Source organism: Silurus meridionalis, chromosome 6 (assembly GCF_014805685.1).
Source record: "Silurus meridionalis isolate SWU-2019-XX chromosome 6, ASM1480568v1, whole genome shotgun sequence".
Taxonomy (NCBI): Eukaryota; Metazoa; Chordata; class Actinopteri; order Siluriformes; family Siluridae; genus Silurus; species Silurus meridionalis.
The window spans coordinates 30,059,093-30,086,592 of NC_060889.1; the positions used below are offsets into that span (position 1 = coordinate 30,059,093).

The 27,500-nt window shown below is 39.0% G+C and overlaps 1 protein-coding gene across 1 annotated transcript in view; it reads left to right on the forward strand.

Annotated features, from left to right (window-relative positions):
* Positions 1-27,500, forward strand: part of ptprn2 (protein tyrosine phosphatase receptor type N2) — a 185,054-nt gene that overhangs the window by 155,232 nt on the left and 2,322 nt on the right. The window contains 5 exon segments of the mRNA XM_046851477.1: positions 6,118-6,265; positions 6,556-6,629; positions 13,196-13,273; positions 18,630-18,749; positions 19,336-19,502. Of these exon segments, the coding sequence (XP_046707433.1) occupies positions 6,118-6,265; positions 6,556-6,629; positions 13,196-13,273; positions 18,630-18,749; positions 19,336-19,502 (587 nt within the window).

A 27,500-nucleotide genomic window follows, 5' to 3' on the forward strand; every position in this document is an offset into this window, starting at 1 on the left:
CACACACACACACACACACACACAAAACACACAAACGCAAATGCTTCAGTTCAAACTCATTCTGCTCCAGGCTGCTTTACTTTTAATTAAATGGATACAAATAAAAAGAGCTGTTTCATTAGAAGTGAAGTAATGGCACCCTATTAAAGGAGCAAGAGTTAGTGTGTGGCTCTGAAAGCTTTGCAGTGTGGTTTCCATTTCTTGAGGTTTGCCTATTATAGAGTATGGTGGGAGTGGTAAGATGCTTGTTTTTACATGGATAAATAATATTTTGCCCCTTTTTAACCACTGCTTTACTGATCTCACTATTTCTTATGGTTCTGGCACTGAGGTGGTGCAACAAACCTCCACTGAATATCCAGACATCTGAGTCAAACCAGATTTATTCCACATTTAATAATATCCTTCACTTTTTTTGGGAAGATGTTTCACAAGATTTCATTGGGATTTGTGCTCATTTAATTACTAAGTAAAGTCAGGTACTGGTGTAAGTGAGGCGAGGACGACTGGGGTGCTGTCAATGTTCACATTCTTCCCAATAATGTTGGTGCTCTATAGCAGGAGATCTTCCACTCCATATAATGTAAAGCAGATCTTCTACTGTTTTTTTGAAGAAGAACCGCATATGGCTGGAAAAGTCAGGTGTCCCAAAACTTTTGTCCAAAGAGTGTAGCAGGAAGATTCCAGCACCATGGACAGCAGTCATGGTGCTGGAATCTTCCTGCTACACTCTTTGGAGCAGGAAGATTCCAGCACCATGGACAGCAGTCATGTACCAGATCAGACAATGTACTACTATAAATATCCAGAGAGTAAACAATCTCTCGATATCCAAACATCATCATTCATCTTTGTGGTGTTTGTGTGTGTGTGTGTGTGTGTGTGTGTGTGTGTGTGTGTACACTCGGGTGTGTAAGCCATCGTCTCGATATATGAGCTGATCAATCAGTAACAAGGCTCCACTCCTGCTTCTATCGCTTCTGCTACTGTATTTATCACCAAACAGCTAATAGAGGACGAGTCCGGAGGAGAAAAATAAATGCTGGTGATTAAAGTGTTGAATCATCTCTGCGTCTGATTAAATCATAAATTTTATTTGCTAATATGGTTAGATAGGAGAGAGAGAGCTGGACATGAGAGACTGCAGTATGGGAGTGTGGCTTCTGTAAAACTCCCGGGTTTGGTGAGGTAAAACCAAAAGATCTATTATAGATTTAATTAATTAATAAAAAAAAAAAAAAAAACAACATTATCATTATTAACCCTAAATCATATATATATATATATATATATATATATATATATATATATATATATATATATATATATATATATATATATATATATATATAAAATTATTATTTATATTTTTTTTGAGAAAGAAAGCAGTGGATAATCTGCCAAATCCAGTGCTGTTAATTTATTTACTTTTGTTATATTCAGCCTAAAAAAAACAACTAATGGCAACAATAAAAAATTTAAAGTGACAGGATTGTGGAGCTGAATTCAACTCCACAAACTCGTCCACACACTCTTCCACACACTTGTCCACACAGTCTATCATTAATCACCTGAACACTGAACATTCCAGGATCATTTACTACTAATAATAGCCTCATGAATAGTTCATCACTTCTTTTTTCCCATCTTCTCAGGTTGAAGAATTTGAGTGACAAATTGGAGTGATGAATCCGAGTGACCAATCAGAGTAACTAATTAGTCATAAATCCTGTTCAGGTGAATTTTGAATCAGTATATCTAATCATCATGTGATCATAGAAACCCAGACTTAATGTATAGTGTGTTTGCTTTGTTCTTTGCTAAGCTCCATATAGTGACTAATTGATGGTACAAAAAAGTACATTTACTAATTTAAGCTTAACCCAAACCCTTTTTCTCGTTTCTGAGTAACTGTTTCTCAAATCACTAAAGGGTCAAGAAAGAAAGATATTGAAAAAGCGTCACATATTAAATTCATCAGACATTTGATTACATACAAAAACGATCCACTTACCCTCGTAAACACACCGTGTTTCGGACATTTATTTTAAACATGTGCTGTCAGGAGCGGTTGAATGATGGGTAATTTGTGAGGCTTCAGGAGTGGAGGTGGTGAAGTTAATGTGTACTCACATGGATGAGAGCACTTTGAGTGCCGTTGTTACAGGAGGAGGACGTGAGCGATCAAGGAGACGAGGCTCTCGCGCGCTATGATGGTTGATTTGTTTTGTTCTGATGCAATGAAGACTCACTCCGGGGCTGGAGAAATGATGACTGACACGGGAAGAGCAATTAACATCAAAACTAAATTCCTGAGTTGCACATTTTCCGTCCGAAAGTTAGAAAAGTCTTCAGACATCAAAGATCTGGCATTTTTACACCGCATCAACTTTTAAACGGATGATGAAATCTGCTGCGCTGATGGGAGGCGTGGAGCGAGAACAGCTGCATGCTACCCTAATATTAAATGTAGAAGCCAATTTTTTCCCATTGAAGTACATTCATTGTTTTTTTTATATTTGCATAATTCATCCTCAATATTTTATATATAAACACACACAGTGGGGGTAATAATTATTTGATCCCCTGCTGATTTTGGTAAATTGACCCCCTTACAAAGAAATGAACAGTCTAGAATTTTTATGGTAGGTTCATTTTAACAGAGAGAGACAATATAAAGAAAGAAAGTCCAGTAAAAAAAAATATTAAAGAAAGGTTATAAATTCATTGTTTTTTGTTCAAGTGAACTAAATATTCAATCTCATACTAACCAGCAAGAATTCTGGCTCCCACAGACCCAAAATTAGTCCTGTACCTTCAAGAAAGAACTTCGAATATGAACTCATTATGTGTATAAAAGACACCAGACACAAACTCAACCTCTTCCATTTAAACCTCTCATCAGGGACAAGATTGTAGACCTGCACCTGATATGTGAGGGATTATAGCTGAAACCCACATCATTGCTATATTTTCAATTGTTCCTAACCGTCCATGGCTTTTATACAACATTTTTTCAAGTCCAAGCCGATCCACACTGATGACCCTTTTGTTCCTTGTTGAAGCAAAGCTCAATTTTTTTCATCATCCTGCATTAATCTCATTAAAGCTCCTCTCAGCCTTGTTAATCAAAGTCATTTCTCACCCACTAAATAATGAATACTACATGGACCGTAATGGCCTCGATTAAGTCCCCTGTCTCGTGGAACATACGCTCATAAGATATGACCAAAGCTTTGGACAGAGCAGACGGAGAACACGGATCTCCAGGCGCACAGAGAACGTTCAAACAACTTCACCAGCGCTGTTTCATCTCTCATGGTTCAAAGGTTTAAAGAAGTCATTGGCAGTATATCACAATGAGGGGTGGAGTTAGTGCTCATTTTCATGAATCTCATAAAATAATACAAACGTGTGGAAAATAGAATTTGGCATCATTTCATTTACTTTAAAACCAACCTCTAGATGTTCTTGTTAGTGCTAATTCATACTCTACACAACTGGGTCGAAAGCAGAATTCTTTACCACAGGTCACAAGAACTTTTGACCAAATGTAATAATGCACCATGGTGCCATCATCATGCTGGCAAGGTCTGCTTGTGCTTCCTGGTCATGCAATGTTTCTGTAGTGGGCATCTGTCCATCCATGTTGAAAATAATGTGATTGGCTGTATAATGGGAACATGTTATTCTTCACCCTTTTCTAATGGGTAGATATATGAGGGTAAAGCTCACTGATTTTTTTGCCCAAATGTCATGATACACTTTAGTGCCATCATCATGTTGATGGGGATCTCCTCATACTCCTGGATAATGGACTGAGTACTGGCCATGTAATGTTTTCACCACTTGCGTTTATATAAAGTGCTTGGACCTGTAATTATTGATTAAATTTGTTGTATTGCACAAATGTAGTAATGCACAATAGTGACACCATCAGGCTGACTTGGCTCCTCTGGTTCTCTTAAGTAAGGGAACGAACTGGAACTTTCTGCCAAATTTGCTGCTTCCTGTCTTTGCAATGTTTCTACCACTTGTGTTTCGTTGTGTTCAAGTGCTTGGCCCCCTAATCATTTGGCTGTATTATGGGAGTTTGTGTGGATTCTTCATTCTCCTTAATTTGTAGACATATGAGGAGAAAGTTAGCTGGATTTTTGTGTAACAATACACCCCAACGTCACCTTCATGCTCATAGTCTCCCAATTAATGGAAAGCGCTGGAGCTTTCTGCCAAATTTGGGGCCTTACAATTTTTCCACCATTTGCATTGTTGGTAGCTTAGTTGTTAATGCATTCGATTATGGATTCGAAGGTCAGGAGTTCAAATCTCAGCCACATCAAGCTGCCAATTTGTGGCCCCTTAGAAAGGCAGAAGACCCCAAGAATTAGTTGTAAAATGTAAGTCATGATTGGATAATGCTGTGATCATCTGTCCATCTCTGGTGCTGCAAAAAAAAAGATGGGAACGCTGTATTATAGAAGGACGTGTCATCCTTCACAAGACCTTTCTCCATATTTGCTGCTTCCTGGACCTGCAATGTTTCCACCACTTGTGTTCCGTCGAATGTGTTTGAAACCCATAATTATTTATTAAAGTCCATTTCTGTACACACAATCTGTCCGTCCCCGGTGCTGCACAATAAAGCGATTAATAAAAGAAAAGAAATTCTCCAGGCAGCTGTGATCCAGATTACCTCTGAGCTCCACCTCTTCCCGTTCCTGTTTTTCCTTTCTGTCGTTCTACAATAACACCTTCATCCATCCAGACAGACGTGAGCTCAAAGCAGCTCGGCTCGTCAATCTCGGAGACTAATCCCAAATATGCAAGACAAAAGAGCAGGGAGAGAAAGAGCGAGAATGATGGAAGGAAAGAGGAAGGAGAGAGAGAGAGAGAGAGAGTAAAAAGAGAGAAAGAGAAAGAGGGGTGGGTTGGTCCTTGGCAATCACACATGCAATTAAGAGCGCTGAAAGAGCCGAGCTTCAATCACCGCTTTTCTCCGCTCTCACACATGGCGATAAGATTGTCTGAGCTTAAGCCTTCTTTCCTGGGTAGCTGAATCCTACAGAGACAAAAGAACAGAGCAGAGGGAGGGACGGAGGGGAAGAACGATGGAGAGAGAGAGAAAAGGAGATGGAGACAGGGCATTGAAATGGTTTAGAGAATGAAGTCCCTGCGTCTTACGTTGGGTTTCGGTGACCTGGTAGAAGATTATACATCATAGTGCCTGTGTTTATGAGTTTATTGTGTGTGTGTGTGTGTGTGTGTGTGTGTGTGTGTGTGTGTGTGTGTGTGTGTGTGTGTGTGTTAACATGCCCACAGGGCTGAAAGCAGTACTTCAGTCACAATAGTCCTTATCTGTCTCACACACACAAGATCCTCATCCTCAGATTCTGCTTTCTGATTGGCCTGAGTGTTGACTGGTTTTCTCAAAAAAAAAAAAAAAAGAAAGAAAAAGAAAACCAGGAAGGGGGACAGACAGAGGAAGAGAAAAATGTTAAAAAAGAGAATGAGGAAAAAGTGACAGGAGGAGAAAAATAAATAACAAAAAGCGAACGAATGAGATGGGAAGAGAAAGAGAATGAGAAAAGGCAAGAAAAAGATAAACAGGAAGAGAATGAGTAACTGGAAGGGAAAAAGAAAAAGCAAGAGAAATGAAAAGAAGAGTGGAAACAAAACGAGAAATAACACCAGGAAGAGGAACAGATAGAACTATAAAAAAGAGGAACAGGAAGAAGAATGAAAAAGAGGAACAGGGAAAAGAATGAAAAAGAGGAACAGGAAGAAGAATGAAAAAGAGGAACAGGGAAAAGAATGAAAAAGAGGAACAGGGAAAAGAATGAAAAAGAGGAACAGGAAGAGTAAATAGGGGTTATAGCAGAAAAGTTTCTTTGCAGTATGACATAAATGCAACAATAAACTGAGAAAAACTATGATGTCTCTTTTTCTTCCTTTTTCTTCTTTTTTATTCTCTCATTCTCTTCCTGTTTCTCCTCCTTGTTCTATTCCTCTTCCTGTTTCTTTTTTTCTTTTTTCCTCTTTCTTTTCCTGCTCCTTTCTTTTCTCTTTCTCTTGTTTTTCCTTTTCTCTTCCTCTTCCTCGTGGTGTTCTTTTCTGCAGGCATATATGGAGGACCACCTGCAGAATCAGGATCGTCTGGAGAAGGAGTGGGAAGCTCTGTGTGGATATCAGGCCGAGCCGGCCGCTTGCTCTGCAGCTCAGGATAAAAACAACGCCAAGAAGAACCGGCCGAACAGCGTCCTCGCGTGTGAGTGACACACACTCCCTGCTATATACACACACACACACACACACACACACACACACACACACACACACACACATATATATACAAAGATACATTACACAGAACACAACCAGCCCCACTGCAGCCTCTACACTGACTGAATCTTCTGATTTATTAAACTTTTATTAGCAGCCATTAAGATGCATGTTTGTGTAGAATGATGTGTATTTTTGTGTAATTATTGTGTTATAAACATATTATAAATGATTATTACTGTTATAAGACTAACTGGTTGGGTTCTTCTCTGGCAGATGATCACTCCAGGGTGACTCTGAAGGCTGAGAACAACCAGAGCCGCTCGGACTACATCAACGCCAGTCTCATCGTTAGTGCTGATCTTCACTTCCTTCCCTTTTTTCACTGAGTCGCTTTGAGACCATACCATCGTTACACAGTTGATTCCTGAATTCTGATTGGTCAGTGAAAAAGGTGTGGCCTCTAGGAGTTTGATGAGACCTGGAAGGCGTGGCTTTTGTGATTTAGTTTTAGTGATGGAGGCATGGCCTCTTTGTGTTTTAGTCTCAGTAAAGGAGGCGTGACCTGTGTGTGAGTCTCAGTGAAGGAGGCGTGGCCTGTGTGTCAGTATTAGTGAAGGAGGCATGGCCTCTTTGTGTGTTAGTCTTGATGAAGAAGGTGTAGCCTGTGCATGTCAGTTTCAGTTAAGGGGGTGTGGCCTGTGTGTCAGTTTTAGTAAAGGAGGTGTGGCCTTTTGTAGGTCAGGTTTAGTAAAGTAGGCGTGGCCTGTGTGTAGCAGGTGTTTGGATATGAAGATGTATCTAAATCCAGTCCTGTAATGAGATTTTATGTTGTAAGTGTGTTAAACATTACAGCTTTATAAAAACTCCAGACCTTCTCGGGCCCGTGCTCAACAGAGAACAAAGCACAGGACAAAGGGTTAATGCTCGAGTCAATCTGGCCTCCTGCACTTTCTATCTCCTCAGACCCCCTTGGAGCGAAAACAGAAGAAAGTTAGGGGTTTTCTCTTTCTGTCAGAGCTCGGGGGGCCTCCTAATTACATCCCGGCAGGAACCTATCATGAAAACCGCCATAATTACATCTGTCAAACGCCGCAGCCTGCTGCCTCGTTAGCAGCGTCGCAGCAGAACAACCTCGAAATGAGTCATCTGTGACATCTTTTCCCTTTTCCAACTGTCCCGGCTTCAGTTAAGTGGCTGCTCAGGGGTGAAGGTTTTAGCCTTTTTACTTACACACACACACTCACAAGTAGACACACACACACACACACACACACACACACACACAACCTCTCTGTCACACATGAACACACACGCTTTGTCTCATCAGTCCACAGGAGCTGGCAGTTTCATAAAAGGGATCTCTTGCTGCTGTTGTCATGGTAATGACAAAAGGGGGCGGAGTCCTATTAGAAAAAGCAGGCATTGTTCGAAAAGAAATCGTAGTCATTTACATTCACGTTTTACATTTACGGCATTCAGCAGATGCCCGTATCCAGAGCGACATACAAAAGTGCTTAGAGTCTCTATTAATGAATAAGTCAAAACTGGTTCGCAAGATTAAAAACTTAAGATAAAATCAATATCCATAAGTTATAAATCAATATCCACAGTGCATGGGGGAATTTTCCTTGTATTCGTCCTCTTTGGTTGCCAGATTTTCCTCATCCAGTCAGAGTTATTCCTTATTCGCACTCCTTCGACCGGTCTGACCAATCCAGCTCACACAAATCTGTGTTTAATATTTTCTCATGGACTTGGTATCCTTTCCTAAAGGGCTGAAAATGTAAACTGAACAGTTTGATTAATGAACACAAATGACCAACCTTCAGGATGTTCTTCTCATAATGAACCTGAATGTAAAGTCCTGAATTTTTTCAATCACAACTATTTCTATCAACTGGTCTATTGGTAAAACAGGTTCTGCTTTTTTAAATGTGGAAAGTTGTGTCCTGTATTCACTTGGTTTCCCACTGAGTTCTTTGGTTTCTCCCTGAAAATAGGAAGTGGTAGACGTAGTGTTTAAGATGTACTGTGATGGGTAGACTTGCCCCCCAGTGTTGCTCCCAAAATACATTCTGGATTTATTGCACACCAGGTCGAACACCTTGTGTTAAATAGTTTTCCATACAATTGAATTCAAATCAAACTGGAACTTTTAATTGTACGGGTATAAAAAATAGATGCTAGCGTCGCAGGCCAGTCCAGAGAAAGTTAATCAGGATGGCAGGCAACATTGTTATCATGTGCATGGAACAGCTTGCGGTGCTGAAGTTTCTTATAAATGAAAGCATAAAACCTCAGATATCTACAGAAGACTTCAAGAGCAGTACCATGATGTGACTCTAAGCTGCAGTGAGACATTTTACTTTTGCGAATGTTTCAGAGGTGGCCTTACGTTCATCAATGATGATCAGTGGTGGTTCCCAGCTCACAGCAGTCATTCTTGTGAATATTTATAGCGTCGAACTCCTGATCCTGGATAAACGATGCATAACCTGTGGAGAAATTGCACAATTCAGGAAGTCCAGTAGGAGAGTATGTCAAAAATCAAAGCAGTTTCCACTCCTTGAAATTTGTTCTTTCATTTTATTAACTGGAAAGTCCCAGTTTGACTTGAACAACCCCCTCACAAAACAAAAAATTATATATAGGTGAATTATGTGAATTTATCCCAGATGAGCAGCCAGGGTGACTGTGGCAAGGAAAAATCCCTTAGATGATATAAAGAAGAAACATTTTGGACTAACAAGGGGAACCCATCCTCAATTGGGTCTTGAACTCCCAACATTCCAGGCAGTAACCCAGAGCCTAAACCATTGAGCTACCACCTCCCCACATAACAGAATCTTGCATTCAAGTATTTGCCCCTGAGCTTCCCCACATTGTACACCCCGGAACTGAAAGAATGAACTTCATCGGGATTTTCACCATTTGATTCCACAGTATTTCTTACTCAGAGTCCCCAATTACTGGGTCTTGATTACTGGGTCTCGACCCCATTACTAGGCTGTGGAAGAGGAGGTAAAAAAAAAAAGACCAAAACTACTTACTGACGCTCTGCGATATTTTTCAAAAATTAAACTGGTCTGGTGCACTTCTGCAAGTTGAAATGAAACCCTAAAAACCCTGTTTGCTCCTTCAGGATAAGTTTTTGAAAAGTTTGCTTTACCCTCGAGACTGAGTGCAAAACCTATGAAAAGTGCTCGCTGTGAGATCACAGAGGGTTTTATCTACTTTAATAAGAAATCAAAGTTTTTCTCCAAACTTGGCAAAAACAAAAGGGTGGCAGTTTCTTGGCAATAATTCATATTTTCCTCAGTGTATCATTTTGCCGCTTGTCAGATTTGACAGACAGACAGAAGCCGAAGCCTTATTTGCGTCTCTGTTTCTGTCTGTTTTCCTCGTGAAGTCTCTTGGCGTGGCCTGGAGTGCCTAGCGCCACAGTTACTGTCGAGCTGGCACTTCACTGATCCACTTCCCAGCTCGGAGTAATTAGATTTTATGAGCACGATCATCTTTTTGAGTTTGAGATGATATATCCGCTTTAATATCTCCCTTTATGGGAAGTGAGACAAGGGCAGTCAAAAGTCTGGTATTAGCTGTCTGGCGTATAATGGCTCTTGCTGACTATAAAGGTTGTTCTAGGCAATTATATCCATTTGGAGCAGAGCTAATGGCCATGTGTGTCGCTCATACTAACAATGGAGCTTTGTGTCTGATTTTTAATTTAAATTTTTTTTTCTTGTTCATTGAACACAGAGGCCGAGCCGCAATTAGCGTAGCGGTATTTAGGCGGGTTAGCGTTTATGATAAGGACGAAGCGATATTTACGAATGATTTCACACTTCCTTCATTTTTTCAGATTGTGTGCACATCTTATTGAAGCCACAAGATACTCGTCACTCGTGTATAGAATGTGAGATATTTCATCCTGCTTGCTTAGTTTTATTTGTTACAATAATAATTATGATGGGCTAAAAAAAATGCCCTCGGTTTGAAGTATAAACTGATCAGGGACGCTTCCCAATCCACAAAGGACAACGGTAATTATGAATTCATACAGGCAGACACAATATGGACAAAAGTATTGAAACACTTGACTTTTCCAGTGGTTCTTCCAAAAAAGCACAAAGTTGGGTGTTTGGGTGTGCTAACGTGAAATTTTGCCCTTGAACCGAGTGCACAAAGCCAGAAGATATGGTCTACATGGGTTGGAGTCAGCATCATTTTTCTGCATAGGCCCGTAGGACGTGAATAACTTGGAGGGCACCAGTGAGCACCCCCTGCCCTGCCGCTGCCTATTCAAATTATTTACCTGTTTATATTTTACTAAATACTTGAATTCAGGCAATTTTGCAATATTTATGGAAAGTGTTTATCCTTTTTTATGGAAGGTTGTGAATGATTTGTATGGTTTTGGGGTGGAGCATTGTGGACCTCCAACCCCTTTTAAACACCTCTGGAATTAATTGGGACGCTGACTGCTCCCCAGGCCTCCTCACCCTCATCAGTACCTGAAATGGTTAATACCCTTGTGCCTGAATGTTAAATGAAATCCCCACAAAATCTGGTGGAACATCTTCCCAGAAGAGTGGAGATTAATATAAAAGCAAATGGGGACTCGATGTGGAATGGGATGTTAAAAAATCTTAAGGTCAACTGATGTGCCACAAATCTTCCATATAGTGTATTTTTGCATTCAGTAGTTGCCTCTGTTATATAATGCTGCCGTTTTTTGATTTCGAGTGTCATTCACTATTCTGAATCTAGATTATGAGTCAGGGAAAGCTCCGGAAGCTTCTCTTGCAACACCAAGCTCATTAGAATTCCTTGAAATTTAGCTTGACGTTTTTCTTAGGGAGTAAAGCCTGCTTGTGTTGGATTACGTGCTCTTACACTGCCTGGGGACAATAGTGTCCCAGCTTGATCCTCTAACAAGGAAGCATACCTGAGCTCCACTTAGCGGGCTTTCCTATTGTGTCCACTCAGAATGGTGGCGTTCCAATCCGCTGACGATCGACCTCTCATTAACCAAGTTCCCTTTGTAATGCTCGGGTATAATGTGGATTATTGGGCGAACGCTTTTCTGCCAGGCTCTCAAAAGGTTCTCAGGGAGCCTTTGATAGCGACATGCACACAATAGCTGAGAACGCTAAACAAGATGAATATTAGCAAGCGCTAATCAGAACCCATGTTAGCTATTCAGCTAAAATGTATTGATTTGGAGCAATTGCTTGAGCGGCAGCTGTTTAATTTTTTTTCTTGCAAGTCCCTGAGACACCATCCAACCCTTTGATTTCATGAGAATCGGAGGACTGCCGCTTGAAAGGTTTTTTTTGGCTGCTAATTTATCCGTTGCTATTCAAGGCCAGTGCGTGATAGATGGCATGCTAGTTATTTATTTCGTTTTTATTTTTTCCGTCCAACATACAGGCGTAAACAGGCAAGTTTCATTTCCTCGATGCTGAGCCTCGTGTCAGTAAATATTTTGATTGCAGCGCTGCTGGGCTTTCTTCACCGAACCAGCTTTAATCAGGCGCATTAAAAAAACACACAGACGATAGCCTGTTTCATTTCTTTGTAATCTTCGGCTTTGCTTGTTCTTTTGTTCCACCTCCGTATACACAATTTCCTTTAATAACGTTGATGGACTAAAGCGGATTGTTTTTATTACCAGGTTTGCAAATTTCTGAGGATGGACTTCATTTAGATTTATTCAACATTGCCATGGTGCCTTCAAGAGGCAGTGTTTTAGGGCCTTCCAGGCTTGGTGAAGGAGGTGTGGCCTCTGTTTGTGTGTTTCAGTCCAAGTAATGCAGGCATGGTTTCTTCCTGTGTGTCAGTCTCAGTGAAGGAGGCGTGGCCTCTGTCTGTGTGTCAGTTTTAGTGAAGGAGGTGTGGTCTCTGTCCGTGTGTCAGTCTTAGTGAAGGAGGTGTGGCCTCTGTCCGTGTGTCAGTCTCAGTGAAGGAGGTGTGGTCTCTGTCCGTGTGTCAGTCTCAGTGAAGGAGGTGTGGCCTCTGTCTGTGTGTCAGTCCCAGTGAAGGAGGTGTGGTCTCTGTCCGTGTGTCAGTCTCAGTGAAGGAGGTGTGGTCTCTGTCCTTGTGTCAGTCTTAGTGAAGGAGGTGTGGCCTCTGTCCGTGTGTCAGTCTCAGTGAAGGAGGTATGGTCTCTGTCCGTGTGTCAGTCTCAGTGAAGGAGGTGTGGTCTCTGTCCGTGTATCAGTCTCAGTGAAGGAGGTATGGCCTTTGTCTGTGTGTCAATCTCAATGAAGGAAGCGTGGCCTCTGTCTGTGTGTCAGTCTCAGTAAAGGAGGTGTGGCCTCTGTCTGTGTGTCAGTCCCAGTGAAGGAGGTGTGGCCTCTGTCTGTGTGTCAGTCCCAGTGAAGGAGGCATGGCCTTTCTCGGTATGTAAGTCTCAGTGAAGGAAGCATAGTCTCTGTTTGTGTCAGTCTCAGTGAAGGAGGTGTGGCCACCTTGTATATCAGTCCCTCTAAAGGAGGCATGACTTCTGTGTGTGTCAGTCACACTAAAGGAGGCGTGAACGCCATGTGCATCAGACACAGTGAAGGAGGTGTGGCCTTTGTGGGTGTTAGTCTTAGTGAAAAAGGCATGGCTTCTGTTTCTGTTAAGGAAATCTCCCCTACATTTCCTGTCAGCTCCAGTGAAGGAAGTATATGTGTAAATGGCATTGAAAAAGTTCACGCTCCCTTTGATTTTAAGCTTCCTCCAGCTGTTACTGTAAACAATTCACTAATAATTGGAAAGCATGAATTCAAAATAAATAAATAAATGAATGAATAAATAAATAAATGAGGTGCATGATATAACCAGAATGCCAGATGTCTACATTATTGTAATACCTTCCCTTTCTTACTCCGTTAACTGCTGCTAATCTCTCCTTCTGTTTCTACAGATGGACCATGACCCTCGTAACCCAGCCTACATCTCTGCTCAGAGCCCTCTCTCGTCTACAGTGCCCGATTTCTGGCAGGTGAGACATAAACTCACGATTTTGTGGTTTTTGAAGCTACTGTCATTACAATGATGCTTTTTCATCGATTTTGTTAACCAGCTAGCAAATGCCCGCTATCCTGACTTAATTTCTTAGACAGTTCTAGTGCTAATCTTCACTTGATTATGCTTTGCTAGTTTACATGAATAAGCCTGGAATTGCATCTAAAAGAGTCTTAAAGTTATATTTATTAAAATTTGTGATCACCAATGCTAGTTTGTTAGCAGACAGGATTTTTGCATTTGCAAAACTTTAGAGTGAGTCTAACATCCAAAATGAATTAAATTGAATCCTGTTTGTTTATTGCTTTCGGGTGTCTGAACTTCACTTAATGTAAATGACTTTACTAACAGTCATGTTGCTGACTGAGCACAAATCTCCACAAAATCTGGTGTAACACCTTTTCAGAAGAGTGGACATTAATGGGGACTTAATGTGGAATTCAAGAAGCAGATATTTATCTTACGGCCAGGTGTCCAACATTTTGAGAAACTGATTTCAGTCCCTGTAAAATCTCAAAACAGGTTTACCTGCAAAGTACCGAAGTCTCTCTAAGACAGTCAGATCAGTGTTTAGGTGAATGATGTACAGTACCAGGTGGTATCTGAAAGTTTTGACACTAATGGTGTAACTGGTGCAATTCTGACCCATGTGCATTACCACGTCTGCAATTTCATCCTGGACAGCAGATTAGAACAAAGAACAAACCTGAAATTCTGTGTGAAACTGGGCAAATCTGCCACAGAGAAGTTTCACATGACATTCATTTGACATTCGAGTCATTCGAGGTGTTTTGAGTGGCATGCGCGCTTCAAGAGCGGATGAACATCCCTTGAAGATGCCGAGAAACTAGGAAGGTCTTCAGCTCACCCCGAAAAATGTCAAAAACATTCGCCAACACGTGCATGATGGGCGAACCACATGATCTCACTTCCACACTCACCCTACTTTCCAGATTTGGCTTTTACAGACTTCGCTCTCTTCATGGTAATGAAGATGCAGCTCAAAGGTTGCCATTTTGACATCTTTGCCGAGCTCCAGCGCGAATCACAGAATGTGGTTGACAGGATGAAAAAAGAAGACTTCCAGGACACAAATTCATTGTGTTATTTGCATGTTTGTTTAAGCTTAAGGCCAGATGATGGCATGCAGAATATCTCGCTGACTTTTTTTAAAGGTGCACCTCGGACTGATTTTCTTGTTTGTGCAAATTGATTACGCTAATGTGTTAGATGTCACCCGACCCTTCCCTAGCAACCGATCTGCGACTAATGGGATGGCATCGAATCGTGGTTCGCAGTTGCTCGTGTTTATCATTTATGCCAATTACTGTGAGGAAAAAAAAATAACGATCTTAATTGAATTCATTCGGTTCGGCTGAATCGGAGGGAGGTGTGGAGGTGTGCAGACTCCGAAAACATTCATTAAAACCGTTCCATTTGGATTAATGATGAATATAAATGTGTAGATCTCTGTCAATTATCTTGCCGTTTTTATGTCATCATCTGTCATTTTAAATAAGATTAGTAAAATAAAAAATACAGTCTACCTTCATTATCTGGAAGGTCACCTGCTCTGATGATGCGAACGGCAAGATTTGTTCTGCTCCAGCGGTGCAATTGTTTGCTGCTTTTGCTTCGACCTTTGCTTAACCTTGCACAAAGACGTTAGTCACTGACAATATTTGATCACCTGCTTCGGAACGTTTATATTAGCGTGTTAGCTCATCAGATGGGCTCTGGTTTGCAGAGCCATTACTCTGTAATGACGAACAAAACATCATGACTTAGTGGCTTAATGAGGTAATGAAGCAGAAGAACCACATCAGAAATCATTTTTACGATTCTTAACCAGCCATTTAATGAGAGCGCTGAAATGGAACGGTGACAAAATAAAAAGTGGGATGAGTTTTAGCTTCTGAGATTGGGAGAGAAAGGTAGAGAGAGAGAGAGAGAGAGAGAGAGAGAGAGAGCAGAAGAGAGAGATCCCTGGACTGCCAGAGAATCCCAAAACCTGAACTTGACTATTCAGATTAAAAAAGAAAACAAATTGCATCTTCTCAACAGAGTTACAACAATCTACCTGTGATCTGCATTGCTGGGTTCGGGTTAGGGGTATGGCAGTAAATTAGGGGTGGGGTGGGCAGTCTGGGATATCTTAAGGAGATACTGTAGGGTTAATGTTATGGTGAGGAGTCTGGGTTAGAAGTTAATGTAACAGCAAGGAGTTTGGATTGGGGGTTGAGGATTCAGTAAAGAGTTTGGGTTGAGGGGGTTGGGATACAATAAGGAGTTTCGTTTGTGGTTGAGGATACAGTAAGGAGTTTGGTTTGGGGGTTGGGGATTGAGGAAGGAGTTTGGTTGGGGTTAGAATACATTAAGGAGTTTGGTTTGGTGGTTGGGGATTTAGTAAGGAGTTTGGGTTGGGGTTGGGATACAGTCAGGAGTTTGGTTTAGGGGTTGGGGATTCAGTAAGAAGTTTGGGTTGGGGTTAAGGATACAGTAAACAATTTGGGTTGGGGGTTAAGGATGCAGTAAGGAGATTGGGTTTGGGATTCAGTAAGGAGTTTGGTTTGGTGGTTGGGGATTCAGTATGGGGTTGGGGATTCAGTAGGGGTTAAGGATATAATATTGAGGTAGAGTTAGCATTAGGATGTTTAAGTTTAGAGATTTGTGTTATGTTAGAGTGTTAAGGTTAGTGTTAGGGGTTAGAGGTATGTAAAGTGGTTAGTAAGTAAGTATTAGCAAATAATGTGCTCTGGGATAAAATACATAAATAAATTATTTCCTAAAAGAATGCCAAAAATGAAGGCACTGTTAATTAACAGCTAAATAGAACTACAATTTAAATGATATATTTATTTTTGCTGTGGATCTCAGGTGTCTTGTAAAAAAGACAAACGTCATGTATGTAACGTCATGGTTTGCGCTAGCAACTGTGGCGTAGACTTACAGCATATTTCACTTTAATGGCTCTCGAGGGGCATTCTGAACGTGAGTGTGATTAGTTTACGGTCAGGGCCGTTGTGGTTTTATTGCCCCTCGTAAAAGTCAGTGTTTTCCCCTTATTTTCCTAACGGCCGCAGTGGGCCATTATATCTGTGAAGGACACGGAAAAGTGTGATTAGGGGAAATGGAGCGAAAAACAGCAGCTCAGACAGACAAGAAGAGAGAGAGAGAGTGGGAGGGACTACGGCAAGTCAAGCGATTGAAAAGCAGGGCGGCGGGATGAACTTAAACTTCAATTACAACTACGAAACGGTTGGGCTAATAATAGCTGTCTCGGCCATGAGGGCACACTCCATTAAGTGAAACATATGCTACATTTAAGTTGCTTCTGAATTATTGCATGCATCCGAGTGATGACTGAATCCCAAGCTTTAACACTGGAATGTTTTACTGTGAAATAGAAAACAGAGGAGGGTTTTTCAAGATTGATTCCTAGGTAAGGTCCTCTGTAGCAGGTTGTGAGGTGAATTAGAACAACTGCCATGAAGACAATGCTGGGTTTTTGAGCAACACTTCTCTACTACATGCTTGGCTTGAATCGCGGTATCTAGTATTTACCTTTATGACGTAAATGTATTTGTCACATAGACATTGCAAGGAAGCTGGGGTTAGAACACATAGGTTTAAGGGCCTTGCTCATGGGCCCAAGAGTGGAATCTTGGTGATACCACAGCTTGAAACCTGACCTTCCGATCTGTAACCCAGAGCTTTAACTATAGAGCTAGCACCTCCTCATATAATCTTTCCACCTCCCCACATAACAGAATCTTGCATTCAAGTATTTGTCCCTTGAGCATCCCCACATTTTTTGTACACCCTGGAACTGAAATAATGAACTTCACTGGGATATTTATCGTTTAATTACACAGTATGTCTGCGGCAGAGGTCCCCAAGCACCAGGCTGGTTTCTGGGAAAATGTCTATAGATGTGACACTCTTATTTATTGCGTTTTGTTCTTTAAGACACACAATTTTAATTTACATACAACAACATTTTAGGAAACATAAATTCCACATTCAGATAGTTATTAACATAAACATCAAACAAACATTCCTTAAAGGTTTCTTTAGTGGCGGAGTAAAGAAAAAAAACGCTGGTCAGGAGCTTTGTGATATGTTTCCAAAACAAAACTGGTTGGTGTACAGAAGGTTGGAGACCTCTAGTCTATAATTTGTGGGTGTATTTTCTTTGTGGCACAACGGTATATTTAAAAAAAATGTAGCTAGTGTGGGTTGGGTGTCTTTAGTAAGTGTTTATGCCCTGGGGCAAAAGAAACAGAAAAGTATCATTTACATTTACAGCATTATCCACAGCAACTTACATTTATCTTATTCATATAATTGAGCACCTTTGAGGTTAAGGGCTTGGTGTGGCTGGAATATGAACTCAAGACCTTTGAATCCACAGTCGTATACCTTAACCATTTGTAGCAGAGAAGATTAAGGGTCTTGCTCAGGGGTGCACCAGTGGCAGCTTGGCATTGTTGGGGCTTGAACCCCTAACCCTCTGATCAGTAACCCAGCCTTAACTGTCAATCCACAATTCCCTCAAACCTGCAAATTGTGTTGTGGATGTGTTTTTGCAAAAATTTCACATGCTCTCTTTGATTTTACAGAGATCTTTTTTCCATTCCTGTCACAGATTCCCAGTTATAGGCAGTGATAGGCAGTGCATATGGGCCATTTCAGAGATTGTTAATCAAGATGGAGGACAACAGTGTTAGTGAGATTATAGATGAATGTGTGGTGCTAAAGTTCTTTGCAATCGTAGGTGTAAAACCTATGTATATCTACAGAAATCTACAACCACAGTACAGTAATGAGACTCTCAGCCGCAGTAAGATATTTGAATCGTGTAAACGTTTCAAAGATGGCCGTCAGTGACGATCCCAGTCATGGAGGGTCTCTGATGACAAAGTGAAGCAGGCTGTTCTAGGATGGTTTAGGTGCCCTGACAAATCTATATATGATGAATCTTTCCAAGCATCAGTTAAATGCTGCAAAACGTGTATAAATGTAGCAGGGGAGTATGTAGAAATACAAATGCAGTTTCTACTGGTTGAAATTATTTTCTAAACTCAAAAGTCCTGGTTTGACTTGAACACCACTTTTCTATTCTTCCATTCTCGTCTTGTTATATAGAGTCAGTCAGTGCGATGCCTTCTACGTTATGTTTGGCCTTTAAATCTTGAAGTCCAGGTTCTAATTTCTTTTGGTTCATTGCTGTTCTTTTATGATGACGATCAATTGTCTGTGTTTATTATCTGGTCAGTGTATTTCTGTCTGAAACATTTCAAAGCTCATTTTCGTTCCTCCTGCTGATGTAGATGGTGTGGGAAAGCGGCTGTGTGGTGATAGTCATGCTAACACCATTATCCGAAAACGGAATCAAACAATGTCACCAGTACTGGCCAGATGAAGGCTCAGACCTGTACCATATCTATGAGGTATTGTTCGTCTATTTAATTTGATTTAAGTCCAGTACATTATAGTTGGTGTAACTTTGTTCCTGGACCGGCTGAAGTGCTCCAATGCCAGGGTTGGGTTTTGCAGTAGTGAAAGGGGGTTTGCCAAAATTGACAAGCCTGAAGCAAAACTTAGTTCCAAATCTAATCTTACATGCTTGCTTTGATAGTCTGATCTATCTGTAGACATTGATTCCATGAATCTAGGGAGCTTAGATGAGGCTTAGCGCTAAACTTGGCAAGGTAGTGTAGGTGTAGGAACAGGCTTGAAGTCACATCGATGATCTTCCTGAGGCAAAATAAATATCCTTCCCTTGGACCAGGGAATAGTATAGACATTTATAGAGCTGATAATACTTACACTACAAAACCTTTCTTATGAAACAGGGGCAGAAAGTGGAATTATGTAGCATTGTGTAATTGCAGTATTGTAGTTTAAACTTATGTTTAAACATATGACTCACAAATTCTTCATCCAATCTCCAACAACACAATGCTCTTCAAAAATCCACAATCCAAATACTTTTATTGTAGAGGATCATTTGCAATCATTTTCTTGTACCTCCAGGTAAACCTGGTGTCAGAGCACATCTGGTGTGAGGATTTCCTGGTGCGCAGTTTCTACTTGAAGAACATCCAGACCAATGAATCACGTACCGTAACGCAGTTCCACTTCCTGTCCTGGATGGATCAGAATGTTCCAGAGTCAGCTCGGACCTTGCTGGACTTCCGTAGGTGTGTAAACACATCTTTCCAAACCATGAGAGGAACAACTGGTTTTTGGGTAACAGAGAAAGGTGACCTAGTGGAAGCAGGAAGAAACCCTGCCATGCAAAAGTATGGCGCTTAGAATTTGGTTTCCCAGTTCTCAGCCAGGTCTTGTCACGTGTTCTCAATGTCTCTTTTTACAAGTGAGGACTTTTTCTTTCCAAAATACTTCCCTAACATAATATAGGTGATAGCTCAATGGTTAAAATGCAGGATTATAAATGGAAAGGTTGGGGGTTCAACTCCCAGCACTGCCAAGCTGCCAATGTTGGGCCCTTGAGCAAGGTCTTTATTCTTTTCTGCTTCAGGAGTGCTGTATCATGGCTGACCCTTGCACTCTGACCCCTGCTTTCTAACAAGGTGGGAAATGTAAAGAAAGGATTTTACTGCTCTGTAGTTTATAGGTGATAAGTAAAAGCTTCTTTCTCTCGATCTAGAGTTTAAAGTTGAATACTCCACAATATGGCATACTAGCATTTCAAAACCTAGACAATACTCTGACGCTGACAGTACCCTGACTCTGAAAGTACTCCGACTGATAATACCCTAACTCTAATAATACCTTTATAAGCAATACCCTGATTCTGACAGTCCACTGATTCTCACAACTCCCTGATTCTGACAATACCCTGATATTCAAAATACCCTGACTGACAGTATGCTGATTTTGACAGTATGCTGATTCTGACAATTCCCTGATTCTGACAAAACCCTGACTCTGTCCGTACTCTGACTCTGACAGTAGCCTGATTCTGATAGTACCCTGATTCTGACAGTACCTTGACTGACAGTATCCTTATTCTGACAGAACCATGACTGACAGTACACAGATTCTGATAGTACCCTGATACTGACAGTACCCTGACTATTACAATACCCTGACCCTGACTCTGACAATACCTTGACCCTAAAAATACCCCCACTCTTAAACACTGTTAGGGGACTGACAGTACCCTGATTCTGACAATTCCCTGATTCTGACAAAACCCTGACTCTGTCCGTACCCTGAATCTGACAGTACCCTGATTCTGATAGTACCCTGACTCTGACACTACCATGATTCTGACAAGTCCCTGATTCTGACAGTACCCTGACTCTGACAGTACCCTGATTCTAACAGTAGCCTGATTCTAACAGTACTCTGACACTGACAGTACCCTGATTCTGACAGTACCCTGACTCTGACAGTACCATGATTCTGACAAGTCCCTGATTCTGATAGTACCCTGATTCTGATAGAATCCTGACTCTGACAGTACCCTGACTCTGACAGTACCCTGATTCTAACAGTACCCTGACTCTGATAGTACCCTGATTCTGACAGTACCCTGACTCTGACAGTACCATGTTTCTGACAAGTCCCTGATTCTGACAGTACCCTAATTATAACAGTACCCTGATTCTGACAGTACCCTGACTGACAGTACACAGATTGTGACGGTACCCTGATACTGACAGTACCCTGACTATTACAATACCCTGACTCTGACAATACCTTGACCCTAAAAATACCCCCACTCTTAAACACTGTTAGGTGGAAATCTAAGGTATATGCCCAAAGGTTCATGTGCCAGTGCCACACAGGTCAATATCTTTAAAAAAAATTCAGTTCACTGGCCTTTAGATCTAATTGAATGTGGCTCATTGAAGTCTAGTAAAATCCACTCTATTTCTTTTGTAATAAAAAGCCCATTAAAACCCAAACATTGTTATTTCTCCTCATTTTTTACATCATAAGAAAACAATACTCCTTTAATCCTTAATTCAAACACTTCATTGAAATGGAAAAAACGTCCAGCGATAAATCAATAATAATGAAAATGCCGATGGGGCAGAAAAGTCCTAGTTTTTCTTCTGGCGCGAATGTCTTTAATAGAGCGAGAGAGTACGTGCTCAGAGCGGGCCGACTCGCTTTGGTTTTATCACCCGCACGTTTACTCCGCCGGTGGCGAAATAATTCCATATCAGCAAATCTCCTGCCAGCCTTCTGTTTGCTTTCTCTTCCATCTATTCAAGCTTAAATAGGAAAATATTGGGAATGGCAGCAGGCTGTCACAATTCCCTGTGTTTATTTTAAAGGTGAAGGTCACAAATAATGTTTGATTGTGTTTTTCTTTATTTAGGTCTTTTTAAGCTTTCTGGGAAAAGTTTTGGTTTTATGTATAACCTTTTAAATAACCCCAGAGTGTGGATGAGTACAGTGATGACTCTCAGAGTCTTGTGAAAGACCTGTACAGTACAGGAAGTCCTACATCACTTCCTCTTTAACATACCCTTACACTGTGCTTTAGTTTCTTTCTTTCTTTCTTTCTTTCTTTCTTTCTTTCTTTCTTTCTTTCTTTCTTTCTTTCTTTCTTTCTTTCTTTCTTTCTTTCTTTTCCATTTATCATTTTCCTTCCATTCTTACTTCATTCTTTCATCTGTCCATCCTTTCTTTCTTTCTTTCTTTCTTTCTTTCTTTCTTTCTTTCTTTCTTTCTTTCTTTCTTTCTTTCTTTCTTTCTTTCTTTTCCATTCACCTTTTCCTTCCATTCTTCCTTCATTCTTATATCCATCATTTCTTTCTTTCTTTCTTTCTTTCTTTCTTTCTTTCTTTCTTTCTTTCTTTCTTTCTTTCTTTCTTTCTTTTCCATCCATCCTTTTCCTTCCATTCTTCCTTCATTCTTCCTTCATTATTTTATCCATCATTTCTTTCTTTCTTTTCTTTCTTTCTTTCTTTCTTTCTTTCTTTCTTTCTTTCTTTCTTTCTTTCTTTCTTTCTTTCTTTCTTTCTTTCTTTCTTTCTTTCTTTCTTTCTTTCTTTCTTTCTTTCTTTCTTTCTTCTTTCTTTCTTTCTTTCTTTCTTTCTTTCTTTCTTTCTTTCTTTCTTTCTTTCTTTCTTTTCTCTTTCTTTCTTTCTTTCTTCTTTCTTTCTTTCTTTCTTTCTTTCTTTCTTTCTTTCTTTCTTTCTTTCTTTCTTTCTTTCTTTCCTCCATCCCTCCTTTCTTTCTTTCTTTCTTTCTTTCTTTCTTTCTTTCTTTCTTTCTTTCTTTCTTTCTTTCTTTCTTTCTTTCTTTCTTTCCCACCCCTTCTTTTTTCATTTGCTATTCCATTCTTCCTCTGTCCCTCTCTGTCTATCTCTTTTATTTTATAACCCTCTCTTTCTCTCCCCTGTTTTCGGTTGGCCAGCTAATTAGCGGTTGCCACTGTCATTTTTGTGATGTTGCAGCTAGTTATATGAGCCCAGTTGCATAGTCACAAAAGTGATCATTGGAAACTGTACCTCTTCTTCCAGGCCCTGCACTCCTCCTTTCCTTTCACTCCCTCCTTTCCCTTCCTCCTGGTCCTTTGCCTCTTTCTCATCCCCCATCCATCAGGATTCTCCTCCTCATTTTATATATAAACATCCCTCTTTCTATGTTCCTTGTTCCTTTTTCTCTCTTCTCATGCTCCTCATCTTCATCATCGATCCATCATTCTGTCTCTCCTCTCTTTCTTTACACATCTGTCTATCTCTTGTGTTTATCTGAAACATTAAACATGAACTAAAATATTTTTTTCTCTTTTTTTTATCTCATTATCTTTCTTGCTCTGTCCATTTTCCAAACTACTCCTGTTCTCTTCCTTCTTATTCTTCTTTTTATGCTTTTTTTCTTTTGCACTCCATCTCTCTTTCTTCCCTTCTGTTGGTAACACATCTGTTTAGTTTTCTCCCTCCTTTCTGTGTGGTCCAGTGTGTCCATTATATCTCCTTTCATCCTTTCATCTGTCTTTTCTTTCCTCCTGCTGCCTCCATCATCTCTCTTACTTTCTTTTCTCCCTCTTTTATTACACATCTCTTACATTGGTCGCTCTTTAACTCTAGCTATCTTCTCTCTCTTTCCTTCTTTCTGCCTGTGTGCATCACTCCATCCTCTCTCTCTCTTCATCTTTTACTTGTTCTATCTCTCACTCTATTCCTCTCACTCTCTAATTTTCACTTTCTCTATCAGTCGTTTTCACTCAACCCCCTTTCTCTCTCTTCCTTTTTAGTCAAGGTTTATTTAACTTCATCTCTCCTCTAGCACCTTTCAAATCCTCTCTCTGTCTCTCTCTCTCTCTCTCTCTCTCTCGCTCCATTTTTTCTCTGTTTATTTGTCTCTTTCACTTCATCCCTCTGTCTTTTTATCACTCTTTTTTAACTGTCTCCATACATCTTGTTTTTTCACTCTATCTATCTGGGTTTTTTTAACCATCCTTTTTTCTCTATTTTTTATGAGAAATAAGAAATCAGATATTTTTCTGTTCTCTCACTTGTTTTAAAAGCGTTTTGTGATTTCATTGCTTCTTTTCCCTCTTCTTTACACATAAAAAAATCTTTTCATAAAAAAAAAAAAAAAAAAAAGAATTTTTCTAATTTTCGTTCCCTCCTTCTCTTTTTTGAACGGGGTCGTTCTAAATGAATAATCCTTCGCTAAACTTCCTTAATGGATGTGTTTTGCTCATTTTCCATAGCACTGGTAAACAACCTTGAGGTATTCACTCAGACACACAAGGAGAGAGAGAGAGAGAGAGAGAGAGAGAGAGAGAGAGAGAGAGAGAGAGAGATACACTACAAGAAAAAAGAAAAAAACACAAAAGCATCACACTGAACTATTAGTAAAAATAAATAAATAAAAAATCAAAATTAGGGCTAAGAGATTTGATTTCCATGGTAACCCCAAGGGCGGTGTGAAAAGCATAAAAGATGTGTGTGTTTGTGTGTGTGTGTGTTTTTGTGTGTGTGTGTTTTTGTGTGTTGGGAGTGTTTTTTTTTCACTCAGGCGTGTAACACTGCTAATTGTGTGTTAATGCTAATGTGTTCCAACCCACTGTGGTGTTTCTCAGCTCTTTAACAGGGTTTAACGCTCCCAACTTTACTATTTAATTATTTTATGGCACAAACATTGAGTTTGGCTTTTTATTGTGATGCTGAGGTGTATGGTGCATAAGAGAGTGTATAGTGTAAAATATATAGTGTATAATATATATTATATAGTCTATAGTACATAATATATAGTATATAATAAATAGCATATAGTGTGTAATATATAGTGTATAATAGTATATAATGTATAGTGTATTGTGTATAGGAGAGTGTATAGTGTATAGGAGAGTGTATAGTGTATAGGAGAGTGTAGAATGTACAGGAGAGTGTAGAATGTACAGGAGAGTGTAGAGTATATAGTGTATAGTGTAAAATATATAGTGTATAGGAGAGTGTAGAGTATATAGTGTATAGGAGAGTGTAGAGTATATAGTGTATAAGAGAGTGTATAGTGTAAAATATATAGTGTATAATATATATTATATAGTCTATAGTACATAATATATAGTATATAATAAATAGCATATAGTGTGTAATATATAGTGTATAGTGTAAAATATATAGTGTATAGTGTATAGGAGAGTGTATAGTGTAAAATATATAGTGTATAATATATAGTGTATAATATATAGTGTATAGTGTAAAATATATAGTGTATAAGAGAGTGTAGAGTATATAGTGTATAATATATATTATATAGTCTATAGTACATAATATATAGTATATAATAAATAGCATATAGTGTGTAATATATAGTGTATAGTGTAAAATATATAGTGTATAGTGTATAAGAGAGTGTATAGTGTATAGGAGAGTGTATAGTGTAAAATATATAGTGTATAATATATAGTGTATAATATATAGTGTATAATATATAGTGTATAATATATAGTGTATAATATATAGTGTATAATATATAGTGTATAATATATAGTGTATAATATATAGTGTATAGTGTATAGTGTATAATATATAGTGTATAGTGTATAGGAGAGTGTATAGTGTATAATATATAGTGTATAGTGTATAGGAGAGTGTATAGTGTATAATATATAGTGTATAGTGTATAGGAGAGTGTAGAATGTATAGTGTATAGGAGAGTGTATAGTGTATAGGAGAGTGTAGAGTATATAGTGTATAGGAGAGTGTAGAGTGTATAATATATAGTGTATAGTGTATAGGAGAGTGTAGAGTATATAGTGTATAGGAGAGTGTATAGTGTATAATATATAGTGTATAGTGTATAGGAGAGTGTAGAATGTATAGTGTAAAGGAGAGTGCATAGTGTATAATATATAGTGTATAGTGTATAGGAGAGTGTAGAATGTATAGTGTATGGGAGAGTGTATAGTGTATAGGAGAGTGTAGAGTATATAGTGTATAGGAGAGTGTATAGTGTATAATATATATAGTGTATAGGAGAGTGTATAGTGTATAATATATAGTGTATAGTGTATAGGAGAGTGTAGAGTATATAGTGTATAGAAGAGTGTATAGTGTATAAGAGATTGTAGAGTATATAGTGTATAGAGAGTGTATAGTGTATAGTGTATAAGAGAGTGTAGAGTATATAGTGTATAATCAAGTCAAGTCAAGAAGCTTTTATTGTCATTTCAACCATATATAGCTGATGCAGTATACAGTGAAATGAGACAACGTTTCTCCTGAACCCAGGTGCTACATAAAACAACATAAAAACAACAGTCACAGTACAGAAGAACAAAGGGCCAGGAACTAAGATCCTCACCACATAAAGTGCATGTGTGCAACTGGTGCAAACAGTGCAAAAGACAACACAGGACAGTGCAAAAGACAACACAAGACAGTGCAAAAGACAACACAAGACAGTGCAGAACAATACAAAATACACAAAATATAAAAATAAAAGCAGCAGTAGCTCCGCCAGTAAAACTTGTCGTGACAGGATAAGGTGCACAGTAGCAGAAATGTAAACAAATATATATATATATATATATATATATATATATATATATATATATATATATATATATATATATATATATATATATATAGTGTATAGGAGCGTGTATAGTGTATAATATATAGTGTATAGTGTATAGGAGAGTGTATAGTGTATAATATATAGTGTATAGTGTATGGAGAGTGTATAGTGTATAATATATAGTGTATAGTGTATGGGAGAGTGTAGAATGTATAGTGTATAGGAGAGTGTATAGTGTATAGGAGAGTGTAGAGTATATAGTGTATAGGAGAGTGTAGAGTGTATAATATATAGTGTATAGTGTATAGGAGAGTGTAGAGTATATAGTGTATAGGAGAGTGTATAGTGTATAATATATAGTGTATAGTGTATAGGAGAGTGTAGAATGTATAGTGTAAAGGAGAGTGCATAGTGTATAATATATAGTGTATAGTGTATAGGAGGTGTAGAGTATATAGTGTATGGAGAGTGTATAGTGTATAATATATAGTGTATAGGAGAGTGTATAGTGTATAATATATAGTGTATAGTGTATAGGAGAGTGTAGAGTATATAGTGTATAGAAGAGTGTATAGTGTATAAGAGTTGTAGAGTATATAGTGTATAGGAGAGTGTATAGTGTATAATATATAGTGTATAAGAGAGTGTAGAGTATATAGTGTATAGGAGAGTGTATAGTGTATAATATATAGTGTATAAGAGAGTGTAGAGTATATAGTGTATAGGAGAGTGTATAGTGTATAATATATAGTGTATAAGAGAGTGTAGAGTATATAGTGTATAGAGAGTGTATAGTGTATAAGAGATTGTAGAGTATATAGTGTATAGGAGAGTGTATAGTGTATAATATATAGTGTATAGGAGAGTGTATAGTGTATAATATAGTGTATAGTGTATAGGAGAGTGTAGAGTATATAGTGTATAGAAGAGTGTATAGTGTATAAGAGATTGTAGAGTATATAGTGTATAGGAGAGTGTATAGTGTATAATATATAGTGTATAAGAGAGTGTAGAGTATATAGTGTATAGGAGAGTGTATAGTGTATAATATAGTGTATAGTGTATAGTGTATAATATATAGTGTATAAGAGAGTGTAGAGTATATAGTGTATAAGAGAGTGTATAGTGTATAAGAGTTGTAGAGTATATAGTGTATAGGAGAGTGTATAGTGTATAAT